Raw genomic sequence first — 21,744 nt, 5'->3', positions numbered from 1 at the left:
CAGTAGGTGGAGACAGAAGCCAACTTGTCCTCCTAAACTTGAGAGGGTAATGCCACATTCCAACCTAGACCCCTGGGCCATGCAGCAATGTAGTCGGTAGGCAAGAGAAAATGGTTGTTACTCTGTCCACTGCCTGCATTTACTCCTCATCCATAGGAAATAACGCTGAAATTTGAGGCTCCCCCAGGCTTTCTGTCCATTGCTGATATTATCGAGTCAGTCTTGGGATTTGAACAACGGCCTTCAGAACAGAGCCAGCAGCCCCGCTGTAGCAGCACACAGATGTGCTGCCTGAGAAGCTGCTCCGGTTCCTCTGGGGAAACCTGTAGCTATGCTTTCATTTTCCCTTTTTAATTGCTCTCGGGTTTTCCCCCGCTGAGCCACTCCCGCTTGCACAGCCTCAGACCCTGCTGCTTTCCATTCCTGCCTTCCCGGAGGTGGTCGCATTTGCAGAGAGGCATAGCAGTCTAACTAAATAATTAAAAACTATTGCAAACAAGCGTTTGCAGCATGAAAAAAAAATAAGTCGCCTTCAGTGCATTAGAGGCTCAAGGGGCTGGCGTCGGTCAGGAGTAAGGAGTCTCCAGCTGCCTAGTGGTCAGAGCTCAGAGGCCGGCTGCGCTTTTCAAAGGAGCCCAGAGAAGTTAGGTACCCAATTCCCATTGACTTCTCCTTGGAAATGCCAGCCAGCACTCCTAGGCTCTGTTCCTACCTCTCCTACTCTCCCAGGACCTGTTCAATAGCCCATTAAGGACAATGGGAGTCCTTCCGTTGCCTCAGGCCCTTCCCTAGAGACTGGGTAAGCTACTCAACCTCTCCCATGGTTTCTCCATCTGTGAGTAGCCTGCCTTTTAGAAAGGTTGTGAAGCTGCTTCTTTGTAAAGTGCTTTGAGATCCTCTGAGAGGGTCTATGTCCGGAGTGCGCAGGGATATTTCGTGGAGAGCAGAGCTCGGGATGGTATTTTATACCCTTCAGTGTATTTTCTCTCCTCCCTGCTTCACCGCATCACAGGAGCTACTGCATGTGGTTCTCTGGCCTGAGTTACATAGGAGATTAGATGTTCGCAGTGGTCCAATCTGTCCTTAGAACCTGTGAATCTTCCCCCTTTGGAGGTTTGTGGTGATAGGTGGGAAACTGAGAGTCGCTTTTTGTACATTGCAGGAATCCCGGTCTCCTGTGAGCAATGCGTTAGATTCCAGGAGGTCTGCGTTTGAGCCTGCTGTCAGCAGCCAGGAAAAGTTAGATTTCAACAGAAACTTGAAAGAGGGTAAGAAGGGTTTCTGAACATCCATCTCCATTGAAATCCCCCTGATCTACAGATATACAAATAAACGTACTTTGAACAAGATCCTGAACTGGGGATAAGCACTGTAGCCTCATAGATAGGGCCCTATCAAATGCACAGTCCATTTTGGTCAAGTCATGGTCATAGGATTTAAAAAATCATAAATTTCATGATTTCAGCTATTTAAATCTGAAATGTCACGGTGTTGTAACTGTAGGGGTCCTGACACAAAAGGGGGGGGGGGTGTCACAAGTTTATTGTAGGGGGGTTGTGGTATTGCCACCCTTACTTCTGCGCTGACCCCTTCTGCGCTGATGCTGGCAGGGCGATGCCTTTAGATCTGGGCACCTGGCCAGTAGCCACCACTCTCTGGCCACCCAGCTCTGAAGGCAGCACAGAAGTAAGGGCCCACGACCCCTCCCCCCCTAAAATAACCTTGTGATACCCTCCTCCCGCAACCCCCTTTTGGGTTGTGACCCCCAATTTGAGAAATGCTGGTCTCCCCTGTGAAATCTGTATTGTAGGATAAAAATAACATAAAAGATAAGATTTCATGGAAGACACCAGATTTCATGGTCTGTGAATTTGGTAGGGCCCTACTCATAGACAGTGATGGCAATCAGTGGCCATGAGTAAAATTGTTTATTCTACTTCTCTCTTTCTGTCTCTCTCTAATCTCTCTGGCCTCACCTTGTACACTCCTATGGTGACAGTTATGCCAACCATTGAGAAGTTACTCTCCAGTGACTGGAAAGAAAGGCTTCTGGGTAGAAACACCATGGAATCCAAAGAGGTGAAAGGTGAGCAGTAGAGTAACTACCATCCCCTCCTGTGCCCTTACCTTCCCATCTGCCCCCTGCCCTTTTTCTCCTTTGTCTTGTGTGTATGGAATGGGGGGTGAATGGGGGGTGAGTTTTGCATACATCCTTCCTCCCCTGTTTTTGGTTTTGCTCAAAATTGGAAATGTCAGTAACAATTTTAATTGGAATTTGGGGGAAAAGATCTGACCAGTCCTAGTGAATATTCATCTGGTCAGAACTCGACTATGTGAGTCTCTCGAGCGTATGCTAAAGGGATGAAATACAAAGCAACCCCGCCAATAAAGTATCTAGAGAATTTGTGTCCAAGTCCCACCTAAGCTTTCTGCTGGCTGTAAGGCAGGGGTTCTCAAACTTCATTGCACTGCGATCCCCTTCTGATAACAAAAATTACATGAGCCCAGGAGAGGGGGGCCAAAGCCCGAGCCTGCTGCCCTGATGGGGGTGCAGGGGGGGAACCAAATAGCAAGGCTTCAGCCCCAGGCAGGGGGCCTGTAACTTGAGCCCTGCAACCCAGGACTGAAGCACTCAAAGTTTCGGCCCTGGGTGGTGGGGTTTGGGCTTTGGCTCCAGGCTTTAGCCCTGGCCCCAGCAAGTCTAACGCCAGCCCTGGCAACCCCATTAAAACAGGGTCGTGACCCACTTTGGAGTCCTGACCCACAGTTTGAGAACCGCTGCTCTAAGGGTATGTCTGTGCTGCAATCCGAGGTGTGACTGCAGCATGTATTGACCCCAGCTAGCTTTGATTAACAATAGCAGTGAAGCCATGACAGCATGGGCTAGCCACTCAAGTACATACCCAGGGTCCTGGATGGGACCGTACGTCTGGTGCTCCCCCAGGTACCCAAGGTAGCCAGCTTACAGCTAGCTCAAGTGTGTCTACGTGTGCTGGTGTCACACCTCTGACACCAGTGTAGACGTACCCTAAACCTTGTAGAATAATTGGGGTATCATCTATTAAGCCGCCAGCCCTTGTTTCCTGACCCTCTGCTGTTTGGTTACTTGCTTGGCCCAGGAACCCAGGAGAGCTTAGCGGAGAAGGAGCTGCAGTTGCTTGTCATGATCAACCAGCTCTCCACCTTGCGGGACCAGCTTCTGACGGCCCATTCGGAGCAGAAGAACATGGCAGCCATGCTGTTTGAGAAGCAGCAGCAGCAGATGGAGCTGGCTCGGCAGCAGCAGGAGCAGGTATTCGGCCAGTGCTCTGGGGTATCTATTTCCCCGGCCCTGTCTCCCATCCCTAGGGGGGAAGTTTCAGAACCAGGGCAGGTAGCCCAGCGAGCACACATTGGTAGGGCTGCCCACCGTCTTGGCTCCACCAGAGCCGCACCTCAGAACCGGGTGGAGCACGAGGACCGAGCAGGGAATAAAATATAAATGAGGAAATGTTTTGACTTTTTCCGAATTAAGGCTAAATGAAGCACCCAGGGGCTAGGGCGACAGTTAGTACCAGGGCTGCGGCGCTTGATCCATTCCAGGGCATGAAGCTGCAGTGTTTCATGTTTTATGAAATTAGATAAAAGCTAATTTCAGGTGGAAACATGGGACATGTGCCAGGAAGGACGGTTTTATGGGTAAGTCACTGGGCTGGGACTCAGGAGATTTGGCTTCAACTCCTGGCGCTGCCACAGACTCCCTGCATGACCTTGCGTGGGTCACTGCATCTCTCTGTGCCTCAGTTTCCCAATCTGTACATGGGGTGAATAATCCTTCCTTTATCCCAGCTGTTGTCTCTCTTTTGATACTATTTCCTCCAGAGGGAAGTTCAAATGTAGCTTTTAAATGGCTGAAGGCTCCTTTTTATGTTTTCTCATGATTTAAAAAAAAACATATTGCCATAATTCTGTCCTTGCAAGCTGGGATCATCTTGGCCCAGGGACTCTTCTCAGGTGGAAGGTAGGGGACAATTTTTGAGGCTCCCTCTAGGTACCAAACAGCTTGCTTCTGGATTTGGCTGATGGTTACCTTGTTCAGGTGATACAGGGTTTCTGGGGTAGCGAGGCAGGGTGCGTCTATCAGTCAGGACGGGAGAGCTTGCTGGGGTGTTTCTCTTTCACTATGGAAGGATCCTGACCATCATCTTGGTCATCACTGGTTCCTTCAGCTCTCAACCTGAGGTGCTACAGCTTGAGCTAAAGGCCCAAGGCCTTGTCTACACGCTGTCGTACCCCGATTGAGTTAAACCGGTGCGAATACCTGTGTGGACCCTCTCAGTGCAGTTTAAGAGCAGTGCGTTTTAGCTTAGTTTAAACCTGCTCGACTTAAGCTACCCAAACTAGAGCATCCACACAGCCGGTTGCACTGGTACAGCACCATTACGCCTTGAGTTAAATGGACGCAGGCCCCTTGCCGGCAGCTGTAGCTTTACCCCACCTCTGTGGATCACACGCAGAGGGGATGGGGGATACATTCTAACCAGTGGGATGCTGCCAGTCCCGTGAACCCGCCCGTCAGAGACGCCGAGCCCTCCGTTGCCCTTGTGTCTTTGGCATCTCCACAGACCAGTCGTGTTTGTGGCTTGTTTTGCTAGAGCTCGGTGCTTTGCGCCCCTCCCGTAGCCCCTCGGAGGCAAGCCAGGCTAATGGCCCTTGGAAGGCTTGGTTAGCCGGCGTTTTCCAGCCACCGTATCATTGCTGTTTCCCCCCTCTGACAGATTGCCAAGCAGCAGCAGCAGCTCATTCAGCAGCAGCACAAGATTAACCTGCTGCAGCAACAGATCCAGGTAAGGGGGAGCTTTCCCGCCCCGCCCCCTTGCACAGTCCGTACTCTGGTCCCCCTTCGAAGGGCTAACTCCCCCCCCTTCCTCTTGACCCCACAACCTTGGCTCTTGCCTGCACAGGAAACTCCTTTACCATTGTGATTGGGGATTGGCCCCCCGCGGCCTAGCCGCTCTGTTCCGCAAAGGTGATTTGGTGTCTCTCTCTCCAGCAGGTCAATATGCCCTATGTCATGATTCCAGCCTTTCCTCCCAGCCACCAGCCTCTCCCCGTGACCCCAGACTCCCAGCTAGCGCTTCCCATCCAGCCCATCCCTTGCAAACCAGGTAAGGGAGGCAGAGGGGGTACAGTATTGCGGGGATCGGGGCAGGGAAAGGGACGGCGGTGAGCAGAAAGGGGGAGAGGTATGGGTGGGAGCGTGGCCTCCCCTCAGAAATACCCTCTACATAATCCGGGCATTCTCCCTTTCCTGCCGTTCCTTGGGCTGCGGTCTCGGGGTTTGGAAGCTCAGGGAGAGCCTAGGAAAGTTGTCTAAAAAGCTGAGATTGGGGTGGAGGGGGGAGAAACTGTGACCTTTTTTGACCAGCAGTGGGGAGGCAAATTGCTTTCCCTGGCAGGTTTCCGATGATCTGACTGAGGTCACCTTGGCCCATCTCTGGCTGGCCATCCGGGTGGGAGTGAAATCGCTCCTGAAAGCCCAGGCAGTGCGAGCCGGCTTTCCTGTTGTCATTGAATCTTGCTGCAGAGTCCCTGGTTCTGTGTGAGCCGACAGCTGAGCGCAGAATGGCTACTGGATTAGCTGGTCCGGCCTTCTCGCTGCTGGCGCTCTGTGGTGCCACTCTGGCGGGGTGGTGACATGCAGAGTGCGGAACTCGCTTTGCTGCTGCCCTTCCCCTCTCTAGGTCAGTTGGGACCTCTAGGTGTGACCGTAATAGAAATAATAGTAATATACTTGAATCCTTGCCATGCCATGGGGCTCTAGCCCCTGGTCTGCACTTGGAACTAGCCCCGATGGCAGGTTGTTTCTAGCAGGGGTTAGCTTCCCTGGTGCAAATCTCTCGTGCAATGCCACTGTGCTGGGCTGGAAATCGGGGCCAGTTCCAGGCACAGACAAGGCCTAAGTAGATCCCACCTGCCCTTTGGTTCTGGCAGCAGGCTGCGTGCGAAGCACCTGTTGTGACCTCATTCGCCAACTTCCCTCTCACTGTCCTCTCTGCAGTGGAGTACCCCATGCAGCTGCTGCACAGCCCTCCCCCTCCGACGCTGAAGAGACCCGCCGGCTCAGGCCACCTCCAGATGCAGGTACCGTCCCGAATCTGCCGTCCTCCTGGGGACCCAGCGTAACCCAGGGATGTGCCTCACTCTTCCCTTCTCCCTGTCTCTCTCCCCCCGCACCAGGAGTCTTCACAGCCACTGAACCTAACGGCCAAACCCAAAAGCTCTGAGCTCTCCAGTGCCTCCAGCTCACCCAGTCTGAAGATGAGCAGCTGCCGATCCCTCACTCCTAACCACGGGGTCACGAGAGATCTTCAGTCCAGCCCTCCCAGTCTGCCTCTGGGTAGGTACCCTCAGACATGCTCTCTGCTGGGCGTCCCATGCCTTCATCCCCAGCCTGCTTTGTCGTTCGGGTGTGTCGCTTAGAGAGGAAACATGCTCGTGGGATCCTGGCAGTTCTCTCCCCATGGGGTGGAGGGAGATGGAGAATCTCTCCCTAGTCCATGGGAGCTGGTCCATTGTTCAGGGACTTGCCTGCTCTGATGTTCAGGACGGTTCTGGGGAAAGCAAGATGGGTGACTCTCTTTGGGAAAAACCGAGAGTCTGTGCTGGTGCTGGGAGATGGAAGGGTCCCTAGGCAGCCTTCTCAAACCCCACCCACCCAAAGAGAGATCCAGGTTGGAAGAAGAAATGTGCTCCCCGCCCAGAGGAAGAAGAAAACCACCTACAGGGAAGAAGCATTGCTGTGGCGGGAAGGCTGGAGGGCTCCCTGGGTGGAGTAGCTGGACTCCTGGGTGGTGCGGATGGAATAGTGGGAGACCAAGCTTTCTGATTTGAACCCTCTGCTTCCCTTGCTCGATGCTAATAGGGAATGTGTCGGCAATAAGAAACTAGAGGCTCTAGATGTCTCTTAGCTAGATGCATGGCTCCTATGGCTGGGAGTAACCCCTTCTTTCTTGGGGGTATGGGGCCTATGCAAGGACGAGGTGCTGGCTGTGACGTATTCTGCACTGGGTGGTTTATCCTCAGGATTTCTGGGAGAGGGGGACGCCATCACTAAAGCGCTCCAGGATGCACGGCAGCTCCTGCACTGCCATAGCGGGGCGACGGAGAGCTCTCTGAATAATCCCTACCGGAAGGTGAGAGACACTGGGAGTGCCGAGGGGCTGGTCCCTGATCGAATGGGGAGATCTGAGAGGAGCCAGAGAGTGCAGAGAGCCCAAGGATTCTCAGGGGGAGGGTGTGAATGGATATAAAGGGGGGGCCTTAGGGGAAGAGCCCTATAGAATGTAATAGAAAATCCCTTTTCTATAGGTTCCTTCAGACCATCTTATAGAATTGTCTCCAGGCTGTAGCATTCTGTAGGTTTGTTGAGAAACACCCTCTTGAGAAAGGACTGCATCCCTTACGAAACCCTATCGAGGTTCTGAGGCGTTTCTGCAGAGTGCTATTGGTTGTCTCTCCTGTTATACTGTATAGGTCCCTTTTCCATAAGGGCACTGGGGGTTGGGGGTGGATTGCATCCTCCCCAGGTAGATAATGCTGAGTGTGGTGTATACTGGAGACCCGGGGAGTGGATTTCAGGGACTGTCTACCACACACTAGAACTCAGGCAATCCTGTCTGAAACTCGTCCCTGTGTTGTGCACATGGCTGAAGTCCTTGCCTGACAGAGTTACCCAGCCAAGAGCTGCTAGCTGGATTGCCTGCCCGTGAGACGAGGAAGCTCTGGAAGCCCATGGGGGATGGTTCATTGCCGGTCACTCTGCCACCAGTGACCTGACTTGTGTTGGTAACTAGCCGTAACTTCTGCTCTCCGCGGGCCTGCAGGACCAAATGGGCTTGGATTCCTCGCCCACGAAGGAGCGGATGGAGGAGACGTGCATGCACAGACTGGACGAGTCCATGTTAACCTGCGATATGGATGGTAAGGACACATTCTCTGTGTGAGGCATTCTCCAAAGCCAACTCTGGGCTTGATGCTGAGAGGTGCTAAGCACTTTGGACGTCCATTGAAGGGGAGATTCCCTGGGGCTGGTCTGAATGGGAGAAAATGCATCACTTTTCCTTCTTCTCTTTCCTTCTGTTCTTCTCTTATTTTTTCCTTTTCCATTCTTCCCCCACCCCTTCTTCTTTCTTGACCTGGCTACCTAGCCCTGTGTCTCTCTTTGGGTTGCGCTACATGAGTTGAAATAAACAGCCAGAAGAGAATAGCAAAGACCTAATATAAGGGAAGTGCTTATTTGAGATGGTGGGAATTTCATTTGTGGTCACTCAGTTGACTTCCTGCAGCCCTGCTCTGCTGTTCTCCCCAGCTGATGGGGACGCTCAATGTTACAGCTAAATTAGCACTTTCTGTATTTAAATGGCGCTGTCGATACAGAGTGAACATGTGATGCGCCAGGGCATGGGAAGCTATGAGGAGAGGAGGCAGGCAACCAGGGAAGGCCACACTAACCACTTGTAGCTGGGCCATCCCCCAGAGGGCTCAGAAGGGGCAGTAGAAACGTGGCATCTTGCACCATAGCGTAGTTCACTTAATTCCACTTTATTTTGCTTGGTTTCATCTTCATTAAAAAAAAAAAAGTCAATTTGTGATCCTTTTGGTCAAAGCCCGTTAGTTACTATGGAGACAATGATGTCCTGGAGGTGGGTGGAGCTGGGTGTCATCCACAAGGGTGGCATAGAGTCTATGAGAAAAAGCTAGATTGTGGCAGGGGCCATCAGGGAGCGGGTTATGGCTCCTTGATTCTGGGGGTGGTCTGCACCCTGGGATCTCTACGCCAACAGAGAATCAACGGAGCATAGCTGCACCCTAATGCCGCCAGCATGGCCCCTACGCCCACGGGTGCGGGAGCTGCTGCTATGGGCTTATGATAGACAGGAGCCAGTCCCTGCTCTTGTCCTCAGCTGGCCAGCTACAGCCAAATCCTGGCTCTTGATTGGTCCAACAGAGCCAGCAGGAGGGAAGGTGGCCTGAGGGATGGGCGATGGCTTGGGAAGCCGGCATTTGAGGGTCTCTGGCCCCACAAGTGGGGTGGCCGAGTGCCTGTGTGTGGACTGACTTTGACTAATGCAAGTGATGGACTAAAAGTCCTGGCACGAGACGTGCACAGTACAGACAGGCTGTTCACGCTGCTCTCACCTCCACCTCTGCTGCGGCACCTCCGTCCGGACAGGCAGCTCCCCTTTGCTGTTCTAGTCTGGGCCCCCTCCCCCAGTGCGGCTGAGGCCCCTCGGTGTGGATGCTAAGCCTTTCCGAAAGGTAAAGGGGCTACACGTCGACTGAGGACTGAGCTGAGACCCAGCCAGTTCCCTTAGGCCAGACTTCCCCAAAGCGCCCGTTAGCTGTGCATGCCCCAGCTTCTGAGTGACTGACAGGAGACACCCAGAGCCTGCTTTTCAGAAGTGCGGAGCATTCCAGTGAAAGTTAAGGGGAGCTGCAAGTGAAAAATCAGGCCCCTAGAGACGGGAGATTTATTTTTCCAGAGGGTCTGAGAACCCACCACCTGGAAGCAACTGGTTCCTCGTGCCTTTGAAAACCAAGCCCAGGATTTGTCCCGTCGGGCTGCTAAAAATGGAGGCTCCCAAGGATTTGAGCCTCAGTCTCTATGGTGAGAATCCAGTGCAGCATATCCCTACGCCATCAAGCGCCCCTTATTCTTATGTGGAAAACCCCCTTGCAGGGGAGACTCTTATCACCTTGGTCACCGTTTTGTATCTTGTGTTTGGTCCTCCCTTTCCCTGTCTTTTAACTGGCTCGTCCTTGTTGTGCCCCTAACAGGCTCACGACACTTCCCCGAGTCCAGGAACAACAACCACATAAAGCGGCCCATGAATGCTTTCATGGTGTGGGCCAAGGACGAGAGGCGGAAGATTTTGCAGGCCTTCCCGGACATGCACAACTCCAGTATCAGCAAGATCCTGGGTGAGCGTCCCGCAAGCAAGCGGGGGTGGGGTGGGCTTGCCCTGCTGTGCTATTCCCAATGACATGGAATCTGCCAAGCTGTTTTGCTGATCCATGCAGCCATCAGCCACTGTCTATTGCTAATGCCATGCAGCTGTATGGCCAAGGGGCTCTGAGCTAAGCTGAAATGACAGAAGCAACCCCCTCCTCTCTCCGGGGACAGCTGGTTGCAAGAGTCTGGAGCCTCCAAACTGGTACATGGATGCACTGACCGGCAAAGCAGCAGGGCCATAAAAACAAACCATTCTGCACCAAGAGGAGGAAGGAAAGGCTGGTGCTCAATATCACTTCACTGGCCAGGACCGCGCTTTTGTGTGTCTCTCCCCAAAGTCGGCCTCTCCAGCAGCACATGCCCCTTGGCACCACATTGGGTCATGGGGCTGTGCATTGTTTTGCGGGGAAAGCACCGTTTTCTGCAGCACTTGGTGCTTTCCCTTGATGCCAACCATCAACCAGGCCTAAATGTGCTTAGCGTGTGAGCTCTGAGTTCAGAGCCCAGGGTGGTTCCTGGCTATGGAAAGAGGGTTGGTAGTGAGGAGATAGCCTTGTCTTTTGAAGATTATCTGTCCATCCTTATCTGATCTTTTCTGAGCTTATCTAAGCATATCTCAGCTGGGGTGAGAGGGAGATAAGACACCAATGAGATGCACTGGTATCTGGTATGATTTGACTAGTGGAGAAGCATTAGAGCTGTGGGAATGAGCTAACCCTGGTGGAGAGGTCAGTGGTGGGACATGATGGCGAGCAGCAGGTTTTTATTTCCCCGGTGTCCGAGCTGGAATCAGAATGGCAGGTGTTGGCCAGCGAGGGTCTAGCTCACTTTGACAATGATCCACGGTGAAGGATAGCTCAGGATGTTTCTCATACCAGCTGGGCTTTCCCCCAGCCCCGTTGGTTGATGGATTGTAATCTCAGCTCCGCAGCCTGAATGTTCCCTCCAGGGTGGATTTGATTTAAATCATGATTTAAATCACTAGTCAGGAAGACTCGATTTAATCATGGTTTTCTACATAAATGTGCATTCTTGTTGGTTGTTATAACCTTAATACATATTCTTCCCAACTCACAGATAGATGTAGCTTTCATTTTTAGAAGGTACACACTATACATTTTTAACGTGATTTATTTTGAAAACTTTTCAGATTAGTTTTACAGCTATATCAGAAAATGAATGAGTGTTTGGTTATTTCATTTACCAAAGGTAATTGAAGCAGATATTTATGAAGTCATTGGGAGGTGAACTATCTCCAATTCAGCATAAATCATTAATATTTGGAGGATTTTCTTGCCGTGCTGTATTAGGAGGGGAACATCACCAGACAGACATTTAAAGTGTTTTATTTAACTAAAACAACAACGTTATGTATTTTGGATTCTTTTCTTCAACAGCAAACATATAATATTTTAACAAAACAAGCATATGAATTTTTGAATTCAATTAAACATTCAAGTTTTTTAAAATCAGGTTTGTTTTTGTTAAAATTGTTTTTAACTAAAATAGTTAAAAGAAATATTAAAAAAAAAATTAAATCTACTGTGTCAGCCAGGTCAACATGAGAATCTTAAAATATTGGCTTCTGCAGCTAACTCAGTCGTCTTCACCTTCTTTTTCCTGTTTGTTCATAATCTGGAAAAGAAAAACAAGCTTTCCTGCTTTTTCAGGTCCCAAACCGTTTCTCAATTTGGAATGAATTAGTCCAAAAGAAGAAAATATTCTTTCCACACCAGCAGAAGAAGCTGTTGCTGTTAAAAGTGAAATTATCACTTCAACAGTCTCTGAATCCAAGTGCTTAAGTGATTTCTATCAGTTCACTGGTGTGACTTTCTTTAAAACATCATCAGCAAACATATATTTCTTGAATGGTTCTTATTCCCAAACTGGGTCTCTTTTATGGCCTGCTGCCATTATAGGTTTTCCTTTCCAGTGAGAGAATGGTATGGTAGATCTCAAATCAATGAAGGCTACACTCAGAAAGACCTCAAGACTTCTGGAATATGCCGCTCAAACAATTTCACTTTTGTTTCTACTGCCTGTCCCTCCCTTCTCACATTTATCTCCAGACTTCTCCTTGTCCAGATCTATTCCGCCCCCAACAATCTTCTATTTATTAAACTTTCTGAAATTTTGCACTTTTAGAGAGAGGTAAGGGATTGACTCTGTGTACACAAATTTGCAGAGGGACAGTAGGATTGAGGTTTGTTATTTCTCACCTCTGTGTATTATTTATTTATTTATTTATTTAAAAACATTTTTGCTGTTAACACGCATGTTATCTCTGGAGACACAAATCCACAGTTTGAGAACTGCAAAACTAAGCATCTCTGATGGTATCTTCTAGACTGAGCACTGAGTCCCATTGAGTAGATAGAAAGATTAATCTAAATAATCTATACAGAAGCCCCTGGAGCCCCATAAATTTGGGTCCCTAATCCATGACCTATTGGAACTCATTTACAAAACTTTTCTTAAACATTACATGAATATATTGTCTCATACTATAGAATTAGAATTTATAATCCCTATTCCATGATGAGAGATCTTTGAGCTATAATGTATCTTAATTAAAATGATCTTTAGATAGATTTTTTTCCTCAAAAAGCATTTTATCAAAAAAATCCGATTTAAATTAAAAAAATCTGTTGTTTTTTTTAAATCATTGATTTTTATCCACCCTGGTTCGCTCCTTCCCCCACTCTTCTTTCAGATGATCCTCTGTGTCACAGGCTAGAAACCAGAACCCAGATCAAATCCTGGCTCTAGTCAGATGGGAGGCCAGGGGTCAGAGAACTGGCCGTGCAAATGCAGCTATAAAAGGAAGCTTCTTCCCTGGTGGTCTATGGCATGAGGCTCATGAAAGTGATGGGCTAATAGCACAAGCAAACTTCCCCCACCCAGCTCTGCCCATGTACCTAATTCCCGATCTGCTCCAACCCTGCTAGTTCAGTCCTGAGTCCCCCAACCGCTCTGCCAGTGCATCTCCTTCCAGGCCAGCCAGACACCTGCTGCCTTGCCAGTGCACCTGAACCTTGGCCAGCCATTCCCCTGCTGTGAAGCTGCAGAATTCCCCCTGGACTGAGACAAACAGGGACAATTCTTGTGATGTGCATGTGGGAAATGTCTATTAGGCTTGGTCTACACTAAACCCCCAAATCGAACTAAGGTACGCAACTTCAGCTACGTGAATAACGTAGCTGAAGTCGACGTACCTTAGTTCGAACTTACCGTGGTCCAGACCCGGCAGGCAGGCTCCCCCGTCGACTCCGCGTACTCCTCGCGGCAAGCAGGATTACCGGAGTTGACGGGGAGCACTTCTGAGTTCGATTTATCGCGTCCAGACAAGACGCGATAAATCAAACCCAGAAGTTCGATTGCCTGCCGCCGAACCAGCGCGTAAGTATAGACAAGCCCTTAGAGCGTAGTCTGATACCACCAAATTCATTGCACTTGTGGCATAAGCATGATGTGACCTCCCCTCCCCAACAAATCCAGAGGTGAAGGGCAGGCCTGTTTACACCTGGCACTGTGCGCTTCAGTTTTAATTCAAATAATATTTTGCCATTACAGCGCCTTTCATCGGAACATCTGAAAGCGCTTTACGTGCATTAAGCCTGACCCTGTTCCACAGAGGGAGGAAACTTATCCAACCTGCAGAGGGGCTGGGTGCTGCTGTCTGATCCCCCTGAAGTTAGAGGGATCTCAGAGCAGTCAGCCCCTAAGTGACCTCCCCAAGATCATAACACTGTCAGAGCTGGGAAATAGAACCCAGGAGTCCTGACGCTCAGTGCCCTGCTCTGAACCACACTCTCCTCCCAGAGCTGGGGACAGAACCCAGGAGTCCTGACTCCCAGAGCCCGTCACCAACCAAGAGGTGACAGCAATAAGATCTTACCTTTCTAGAATATTGTAACTACTCTCTCTACATTAGGGTTCAGTCCTGAGCTTTTCCTGTCACCGTGTCTTGTTTTACAATTTTAAGTGTTGGGGGTAAATATTTCATATAGATTTTATATCACATGAGTGTCTGTCAGACCCTCACACCCTTTCCTCTGCTCCGTGTATCAACCCCCCTGGGCTATAGCATTCTGCAAAGGCCTCCAACTCACCTCACCATGCTCCCCGCGCCGTGGTCTCATGTTGAATTGCTCTGTCCTAGCTTCGGTAGGCTTGCTATTTAAAGCCTCTGGTGTGGTCTGTGAGGAGTCCATCCAGACTGTTAGTAACGAGTGCGCATTAGCACAATGCAGGGGTTTGTGGGTTACCCTCAGTGCATGCTTTTAATTTGGTCTCTTGCGCCTTTTAGCAGCTCTGCAATGAACAAAGCTTCTCCCTCTGAAGAATCACTATGTTAGGATCTGATCTGTTACTTATGGCAACCCACAGCGTTTGGGGGGGGGTGTCAGGAACGGCCACGTTGTGGTGTGCTGGCTGCTAATGTAATTATGTAGCTTTAAATAACTGGTGAGGTTCTTGTTTTGGCAGCCTGTGTTCATTTCTGCACATTTAGCAGAGGTGGAAAAGACTAGTGGTGGGTATCTTTGTAACCAGAGGCATGGAGCTGATACACCTCTACCCCGATATAACGCTGTCCTTGGGAGCCAAAAAATCTTACCGCGTTATAGGTGAAACCGCGTTATATCGAACTTGCTTTGATCCGCCGGAGTGCGCAGCCCCGCCTCCCCCGAGCACTGTTTTACCACGTTATATCCGAATTCGTGTTATATCGGGGTAGAGGTGTACTTGCCCAAGCTTTGGTTGTCCATGTGTATCTTCCGGATGCATGGCTGGTCCTGGCAATCTATGCATAAGATACGTCTATGGGAGTGTTTTAACACCCCTGTGCCTCATTTTCCCATTGGTATAATATTTCCCTACTGCACAGGGGCGGTGTTAGGTTTAAGTGCTTTGAGATCTTTGGGTAAAACATGCCATGCCATTGGTTGGTAATCTGAACAAATGTGACATGCGTTTGCAGGCTTTTTACTCTAATATACAGAGTGACAGACCGTCAGTGCTATGCTGTTTGCACAACTAGGGGCTACTCCCAAAACACTTGTTCTCCTGCATATTTCAGATCTGATCTATGCTGGATTCTCCCTTGCCCTATGCCTTGTACCATCATTTACACCAGTACAAAGGACTTGGATTGGAAAGCTCCCAGTTTGCACTTGTGCAAATGACTCTACAGGCAACAGAGATCTGGACCCATCCTTTTTGAACCCTACTATTGCTTTTTGACATGAAATGTAAGAGCAGAGGCAGAGGTAGAGATGGTTTGAGTGTTTTCCAGCTGGCGGGTGTGTTGCTCCATCCACTGAGTGGGACAGACTGGGGTTGTGAAGCCATAGAACCTGGGTTCTGTCTCCTGTGAGTGGCTTAGCTGTCAGCTGTTTTTCACTGCCTTGCAGCTGTGGATTGGTTAGACCGGACAGACAATAGTCTTCCAGGACAGTGTGAGGTTCATATGGCTGTACTGGAAGGGAGAGTTTGCTGCTCCCCCAATCCCTGGCAGTTGTGGGAGTAGGGAGAGCTGGGTGGAGTGTAAAAGGCCTGCTTGCTTCCTGTGATTGAAGGTGGTGCCCTGGGCTCCTGGGGCAGGAGAGAAAGGACGAGCCTGAGACTGTACTTTGCCGGGAGCGTGGAACCCCTACGCTGACCTTATTCTTTAGACTTGGTCGCGGTGCGGCAGGTGAGAGCTAAGCTCCTGGGCAGGCTAGCTGTGCATGTCTGTGTATTCATAGCATCCGTGGCACGATGGACATGAAAGCATCTGGGACAAAGGGGAGGGAGAAAGAAGAGGCATCAGATGTAAGGTTTGATTTTGTCTAGCTCTGAGCAGGGGTCTGTCTTGTATCTGAACTGACCCACTTTTACCCTGAGGCCTGATCCAAAGGCCCCCATTAATTTTCTGGGGAGCAGGCCCCGTTCCCCTGACAAAAGTGAGGTTTTTCTCTCCTCCTGCTCCGTCCCCAGACCTGCTGGTTGAGCGTGACCTTCCCTTTCTGTCCGGCCTGCATTCTGTGCACCACTCCCCTCTTTTCCCCGCCTGCCCTGGACCTTGGCAGGGATGACAATAAAGGTCAGCGAGCCTGGGGAATTCAAGTCACATGGCAGGATTGTCTATTTTAGCTGCAGCACCTGCTTGCCATACCTTTTGTGAGGAAAAAGAATCAAAAGCGCAGGACGGAGAGGTGACGCGGAAAGGTCAGCGGCGGGGAAGGCGGGGGGAGGCGTTCTCTTTCACGACAGGTGGACTGGCTGTTAACAATGGCCTGGATAATCACATTTAAATGGGAGCAGGCTCCGTGGAATAGCCCTGCATTCCTCTGTGCCCTTGATATCCTGTGTCCCCTGTGACTGCATTGTCCCACTGAGGCTTGGCATACCTCTCAGCACCTGCCAATCAAGGACAATGACCTGCATAAGTCGCTTGAGTTGGGTGGCTCCTCTTGTTTTCAGATGTTGTTGTAGGCAAATGACATTTTCTTCCCCTGCCTCCATAACGTCTATTGGATTGTTAGCACAGTAGCTCCTAGAGACCCTGACTGAGGCCTTGTCTACATGGGAAAATTGCGTCAGTTTAATTTAAATGGATTCAGTTACACTGGTGCAAAGTCCTGTGTGGATTCTCTTATTTTGGTTTAACTCAAGTTAGTTAGGAATGGGTTTAAGCTAAATGGAAAAACCCACTCTTATACCGGAATAAGTGTCCACTTGGGAGTTAGACTCGTATAACCACAGTATACTGGTATAACCAGCAAAACTTTCCCACATAGACAAGACCTCAGTGATGTGCTCAAGGTCACAGGTGGAGGCTGTTGCAGAGCCAGAAATTGAACCCCCATCTCCTGAGTCTCCATCCCAGTGCCTTATCCCTAATGGCAGCCTTCTCCAAAGAAGGTTTTATTTATTTTATTTAGTTGGTTATCTAAACTCGGAACTTCCCAGGAAAGCAGAGATGCTTTATTATACACTGTTAATTTTACAGAGCCAGCAGTGTGCGAGGCACCTCGCAGATGGGAAGTGCTGTGTGCAAAGTATTCTCTCCATTTTACAGATGCAGAAACTGGGGCAGTGGAAAATTATGACTTGCCTAAAGCTCTGGAGGGATTTGGGAATAGAACCCTGGGCTGCCTTGCTCCCAGACTGCTGCTTGGACCACTAGAAGAGGGGGTTTTAAGGAAAGGACTGATACTGTGGCAGGCTAAAGCATTCTGGCTCCTGGATTCTTTTCCAAGCTCTGACACAGACTCACTGTGCAGCCTTGGGCAAATCACTTTCCCAGAAGCTCCGTGCCTCAGTTTCCCCATCTGTAAAATGGGGGATATGGACCTACCTTTGAAGAGGATGGGGAGGTTTCATTAATGTTTATGAAGCATTGGGAGCACTCCTGAGGTATTGCTTATCCTGTGTGACACTTTGTTGTTGCTCAAGCTCAGAGGTGGAGAGAAGAAATATCCCTGCTGCTCCTGTTGCTGCTCTGGTAGTTTGGGGAAGATTGTGAGAGTCCTTATCTAATGCCTTCCCCGCTCCACCTGGCCTGTGCAGCTTCAGGAGTGAGGGCTTCAAAGGTGTAACACACTGCTGCGAAATCTGTGCTGCATCAAGTGGCAGGTCACTTGAGTGGATAACAGCCTACTACTGCTACCAGCTAACATGGTTATTCTTCCAGCTCGAATATTAGAGGCCCATGCTGGGTTTTGTCCCTAGTGATGGCCACCGATGGTGGGGAGTTTCAAAAGGCAAACATAACAGTTCTGTGAATCTCTCTGCCTTGTGTTCTCTCTTCCCAGGGTCCCGGTGGAAATCGATGACGAACCAGGAGAAGCAGCCCTATTACGAGGAGCAGGCCCGGCTGAGCCGGCAGCACCTGGAGAAGTATCCCGACTACAAATACAAGCCGCGGCCAAAGCGCACCTGCATCGTGGAGGGGAAGCGGCTGCGCGTGGGCGAGTACAAGGCGCTGATGAGGAACAGACGGCAAGACACCAGGCAGGGCTACTTGATAGCGTGAGGCTCCCATCTCTTTTGGTCCCCGTATGTCTGCATTTCTCCCCCCTCCCCCCCAGAAAAAGTGCCTTTGTCTCTAGCTGCCAGCTGCTGAATTGCAACGAACGCTGGGGTGGAACACAGGGCATAGCAGTGCTGCGCAGAAGTTTAGGACAGGAAGTGAAGAGCAATACTGCATCCTGTTGAAATCGCAGTGGGGGTTAGATCAGCAGGACATGATTAGCAGTGTCAGTATATGTCCAGGGCATGGGGATCCTTAGGATCTCCCAGTAATCATTGTGTTACATACTTTGGCCACTAAGAACTTATTTGGGGTGTAGTGTAAGGATGGAACCCCACATCCTCATACCCTAGAAGCACCACTGGTTGGAAAGGAGACTCTCCATTAGCTGTTAGCAGTTACGTGTTCTATGACACGCAGCTGAGCCCATCCAGTATTGTTTGGGTAGTGGCACACAGACATGCTAGCCAGTTCATTGCACTGTATCTATCAGTATATACGGTAGCTGAGAGAAAAGCGGTTATTCTATATTGCAAAGGGGCTGGGGGCCAGAAAGACCAGAAGGAAGAGAGAATCCCCAGTAAGGCTGGTCAATAATTTTCCCTCAAACCTGTTTTTAATGGAAAATAAGAGTTTTAAATTATGTGAAATATTTTACGAAAAGTTTCTGCTTTCCAAGGAAAATTTTGGATTTTTCATCAAAAAAAAACGGAACACTTGAAAACTGACATATTTTGGTTCAAAAATGCCACTGTGGTGCCTCATGGGAGATGTAGTTCAGTTTCCCCTGTGAGCTGGGCTCCTCAGCCAGACTACATCTCCCATGAGGCAATTGCCTCCCTCACCATGAGGAGAGACCAGGGTGCCTCATGGCAGCTATTGTCCAAACAGGGAGCCCAACCTATAGAAGAAAATGGGGTCATGAGACACCAGAACTACAACTCCCATGAGACACCATGGCAGCCTTTCCTAATTGAAATATTTCTGTGTTTGGCCAAAGTATTTCTGTTTTGGGTTTTTCCACTGAAAACTCTAATCTTCTGGTGAAAATTTCAACAAGCCTAATTTTTTTCTTTTCATTTTCATTGGAGTTTTCCAAGGGAGGGTGGGAGTCCATTTCCCAACCAGCTCTAATGCCCAGGGACGGTGACTGTGATCTCCTGCTTTGCAGGCCCCCGGGCAGTCAGATGCAAGCCTCTTCATCGGATGTCCTGTACCAGAGGCCGGTGGGCATGCAGCTGGCGCCGCCGCTGGTGGAGCACTACCTGCCCCGCAGCATGGACCCCAACATGCCCGTCATCGTCAACACGCGCAGCCTCAAGTCGCAAGAGGGTGACGGCGGGGAGGACGGGCACTCGGTGGCGGATGGCGAGATGTACCGGTACAGCGAGGACGAGGACTCCGAGGGCGAGGACAAGAGCGACGGGGAGCTGGTGGTGCTCACAGACTGAGCAGAGGGCGGGGGTGGGGTGGGGCGCGCGCGTGTGTGAAGCGGGGAGCAGCAGCAGCAGATTTTGCAGCGTTCCCCCGTGTGGGGCTGGAACTGAAGACCTGACTGAGTGGGGAGGAGGTGGCAATGGGGGCTTGGGGAGAACTGCCATCACTGCATGGCTCCCTGATCTAGGAAGTGACTAGACTCGGGGGGTCGCTGTCGAACCCCTCTGCGTGCAGAGCTCTGGCCCCCCGAATGGCCTGGCATGCAGGGCTGTGCTGGACGGATATAGTGGTGTGCGGGGGACAATGGGAAGTGTGCGTGCCAACGCACACGGCATGGGGGCAGCCCTTGGCTCATTCGCACGCCCAGAAAGAAGAGGTGCCGGCTCCGCTGTGCAGTGCATCTACCCAAGCAGCAACGGGTCCTGGCCACCCAGCTGACGTCTGGATATTTCCTTGTGGCACAGAGGTGGGAGGTACCTGGCCCCTCAGCATGGGGGCTGAGCAATCCCAAGGCTGTGTAAAAGCTAGCTAAAGGGGGAGGGGATGCAGATCTAGGATGGTGGGGCTGTGAATGTGGGGCACTACTGCACTGGAGATCCGGAAACTGCCCCCTGTGGAATCCAGCTTTCTCCCTCTGGAGGTTGCAGTGGCATGGGTTACTGGCTCCCTCCCGTGCAGCCCTCTCGCCAGCATGAGCGACAGGAGGTTTAAAGACTGGCTTGCGGGCGAGGTGCTGCATGGTTAGTTGGATGTGGAGGAGCCCAACTCCCCTCGGCTGAGCCGTGTTGTGCACGGAGAGCCAGGCCTTTGGGGAAAGGTGGGGGAGAAATCACCGCACAGAGGAGACGCAGGTAGGGGTGGGCTTCCCACTCCCTCTTATCCTTAGCCACCAAGGTCCATCCGGAGTCCCTCACTGCGGTGGGGACGGGCGCCACCTCCTCCTGGGCTGCAGATCCAGGCCCGCTTGGAGCGTGGGGCTCGGAGCAGTTGGTGCAGGGTCCCAAGTGAGCTACAAACAGCCCATATGGGAAACGCCTCCCGAGACTCTCCTGCCGTTGAGCTAACAGGACATGTGGGGATGGGGAAAAAGGGCTGGAAAATGTAACACCCCCCCCCCCCCCAGTATTACAAATGCATTTGCCTCTGGGCAGCCCTGGCTCTGCGGGGGTTAAATAAGGAAAGACCCCAGGGGCTGGGCAGACCTTTGTCCATTGTCTTTCCCCACTCCCCCATCCCGGCCCTGTTGTGCAGCCAGCCGAGGAGTATCCTCACCTGTTCGGGGCCCTGCCAGCTGCGGGGGCTGCAGCAGCACAGTCGCCACCATTCAGCCAGGCTCTCTGGGGCCTTTTCATTTCTCCGAAGCAAATGTCTGGGTGGAACACTTGTTCCTCATTCAGTCCGTGTGCCAGCCCGTCCCGCCCTCGCCCCCCCGCTCCTTCGCTCGGGCCTTTCTTTCTCTCTCTCGTTCCCCCCCTTGCTCTCTGAACCCTGCCAGTAAATTCCCATGGAGCCGTTTTTAGCTCTTGACTAGCATGAGTAAGAGCCAAGGTCTCAGAGGAGCCTTTTATCCTCCTGACAGCTCTGGCCCAGTTTGTAAATAAAGCTGCTGCCCGTTTCCTTGCAGCGGCATGGTGGGGCATTCTGCTGCAGGGGGCTCAGCTCCTGGCATGGGATGGGCACGGAGCCCCAGCCTGTCCCAGCGGCACGGCATTGGCTACCGGTGCCTGTACCAGACGGGGACCCTTGGGTTGGAATTCCCCTGCGGCTCCCCCCCCGTTGGCTACCACACCTGTGCTGTTCTTGCGGGTCTCCTACAGCTTTGCAAATCCAGTTGAGCCAACAGACTTTGCCAGCCACTGTCACAACCGAACGTGCCAGCTGTGCTCCCTTCACCTCCCCAAGCAAATCCTCCTGGGTGGAGTGTGCATGGGACAGGCTATGCCTCAGGGCTGGAAACCAGGTCCCAGCATGGGACCCTGGCTCTCCCTGGTGGCAGGAGCCGAAACCGCATCCAAGACAAGCCAACAGCCCACAGGCAGGGAGCTAGTCCTGGCTTGCAGGAAGGAGAGGTCCATTCTGACAGCTGGGGTCCTCCTCACCTGCAGATTCCTTTCCATAGCATGGCTCAGGCTGCAGTGAGAGTGAAGAACCCCAGCAGCTCAGGTGGCTGCTAACAGCGAGAGCTGCTGGACGTCCCCCTGGCCTGTGCTGGGGACGGCGGCGAGGGGAGGTGGTCCTCTGCAGGTGCTTATGTTCTCCACCCCTTCCCTGATCTGGCCTTAGTGCTGCTTGGCTG

General features: G+C 51.3%; 1 protein-coding gene and 1 long non-coding RNA gene across 6 annotated transcripts in view; one reads left to right on the top strand and one right to left on the bottom strand.

Annotated features, from left to right (window-relative positions):
- SOX13 (SRY-box transcription factor 13) overlaps window positions 1-19,574 on the top strand; it is a 56,084-nt gene extending 36,510 nt beyond the window's left edge. Inside the window, exons 4-15 of one of the 4 annotated variants that reach the window (XM_042849044.2) lie at window positions 1,163-1,268; window positions 2,000-2,086; window positions 3,120-3,292; window positions 4,758-4,826; window positions 5,033-5,147; window positions 6,041-6,123; window positions 6,220-6,379; window positions 7,066-7,175; window positions 7,866-7,962; window positions 9,820-9,963; window positions 17,794-17,992; window positions 19,183-19,574. In XM_042849044.2, coding sequence (XP_042704978.2) covers window positions 1,163-1,268; window positions 2,000-2,086; window positions 3,120-3,292; window positions 4,758-4,826; window positions 5,033-5,147; window positions 6,041-6,123; window positions 6,220-6,379; window positions 7,066-7,175; window positions 7,866-7,962; window positions 9,820-9,963; window positions 17,794-17,992; window positions 19,183-19,462 — 1,623 coding nt within the window. In that variant the 3' untranslated portion in view covers window positions 19,463-19,574. Of the gene's footprint in view, window positions 1-1,162; window positions 1,269-1,999; window positions 2,087-3,119; window positions 3,293-4,757; window positions 4,827-5,032; window positions 5,148-6,040; window positions 6,124-6,219; window positions 6,380-7,065; window positions 7,176-7,865; window positions 7,963-9,819; window positions 9,964-17,793; window positions 18,038-19,182 lie in introns of all 4 variants that reach the window. The other 3 variants (XM_042849043.2, XM_042849042.2, XM_042849045.2) reach the window with 3 other exon arrangements.
- Window positions 11,325-20,850, bottom strand: LOC135982913 (uncharacterized). 2 transcript variants are annotated; one of them, XR_010600401.1, is made up of 3 exons: window positions 20,721-20,850; window positions 16,152-16,396; window positions 11,325-11,629 (listed from the first exon to the last, which is right to left on the bottom strand). It is a non-coding gene; the product is annotated as an uncharacterized LOC135982913 (long non-coding RNA). The 2 variants fall into 2 exon arrangements; XR_010600400.1 differs by lacking the exons at window positions 16,152-16,396; window positions 20,721-20,850 and adding an exon at window positions 14,107-14,520.
- Window positions 20,851-21,744: the final 894 nt, after the last annotated feature.

Source organism: Chrysemys picta, chromosome 4, assembly GCF_011386835.1.
Source record: "Chrysemys picta bellii isolate R12L10 chromosome 4, ASM1138683v2, whole genome shotgun sequence".
NCBI classification, from domain to species: Eukaryota; Metazoa; Chordata; order Testudines; family Emydidae; genus Chrysemys; species Chrysemys picta.
This window is presented reverse-complemented; position numbering and strand designations above follow the sequence as displayed.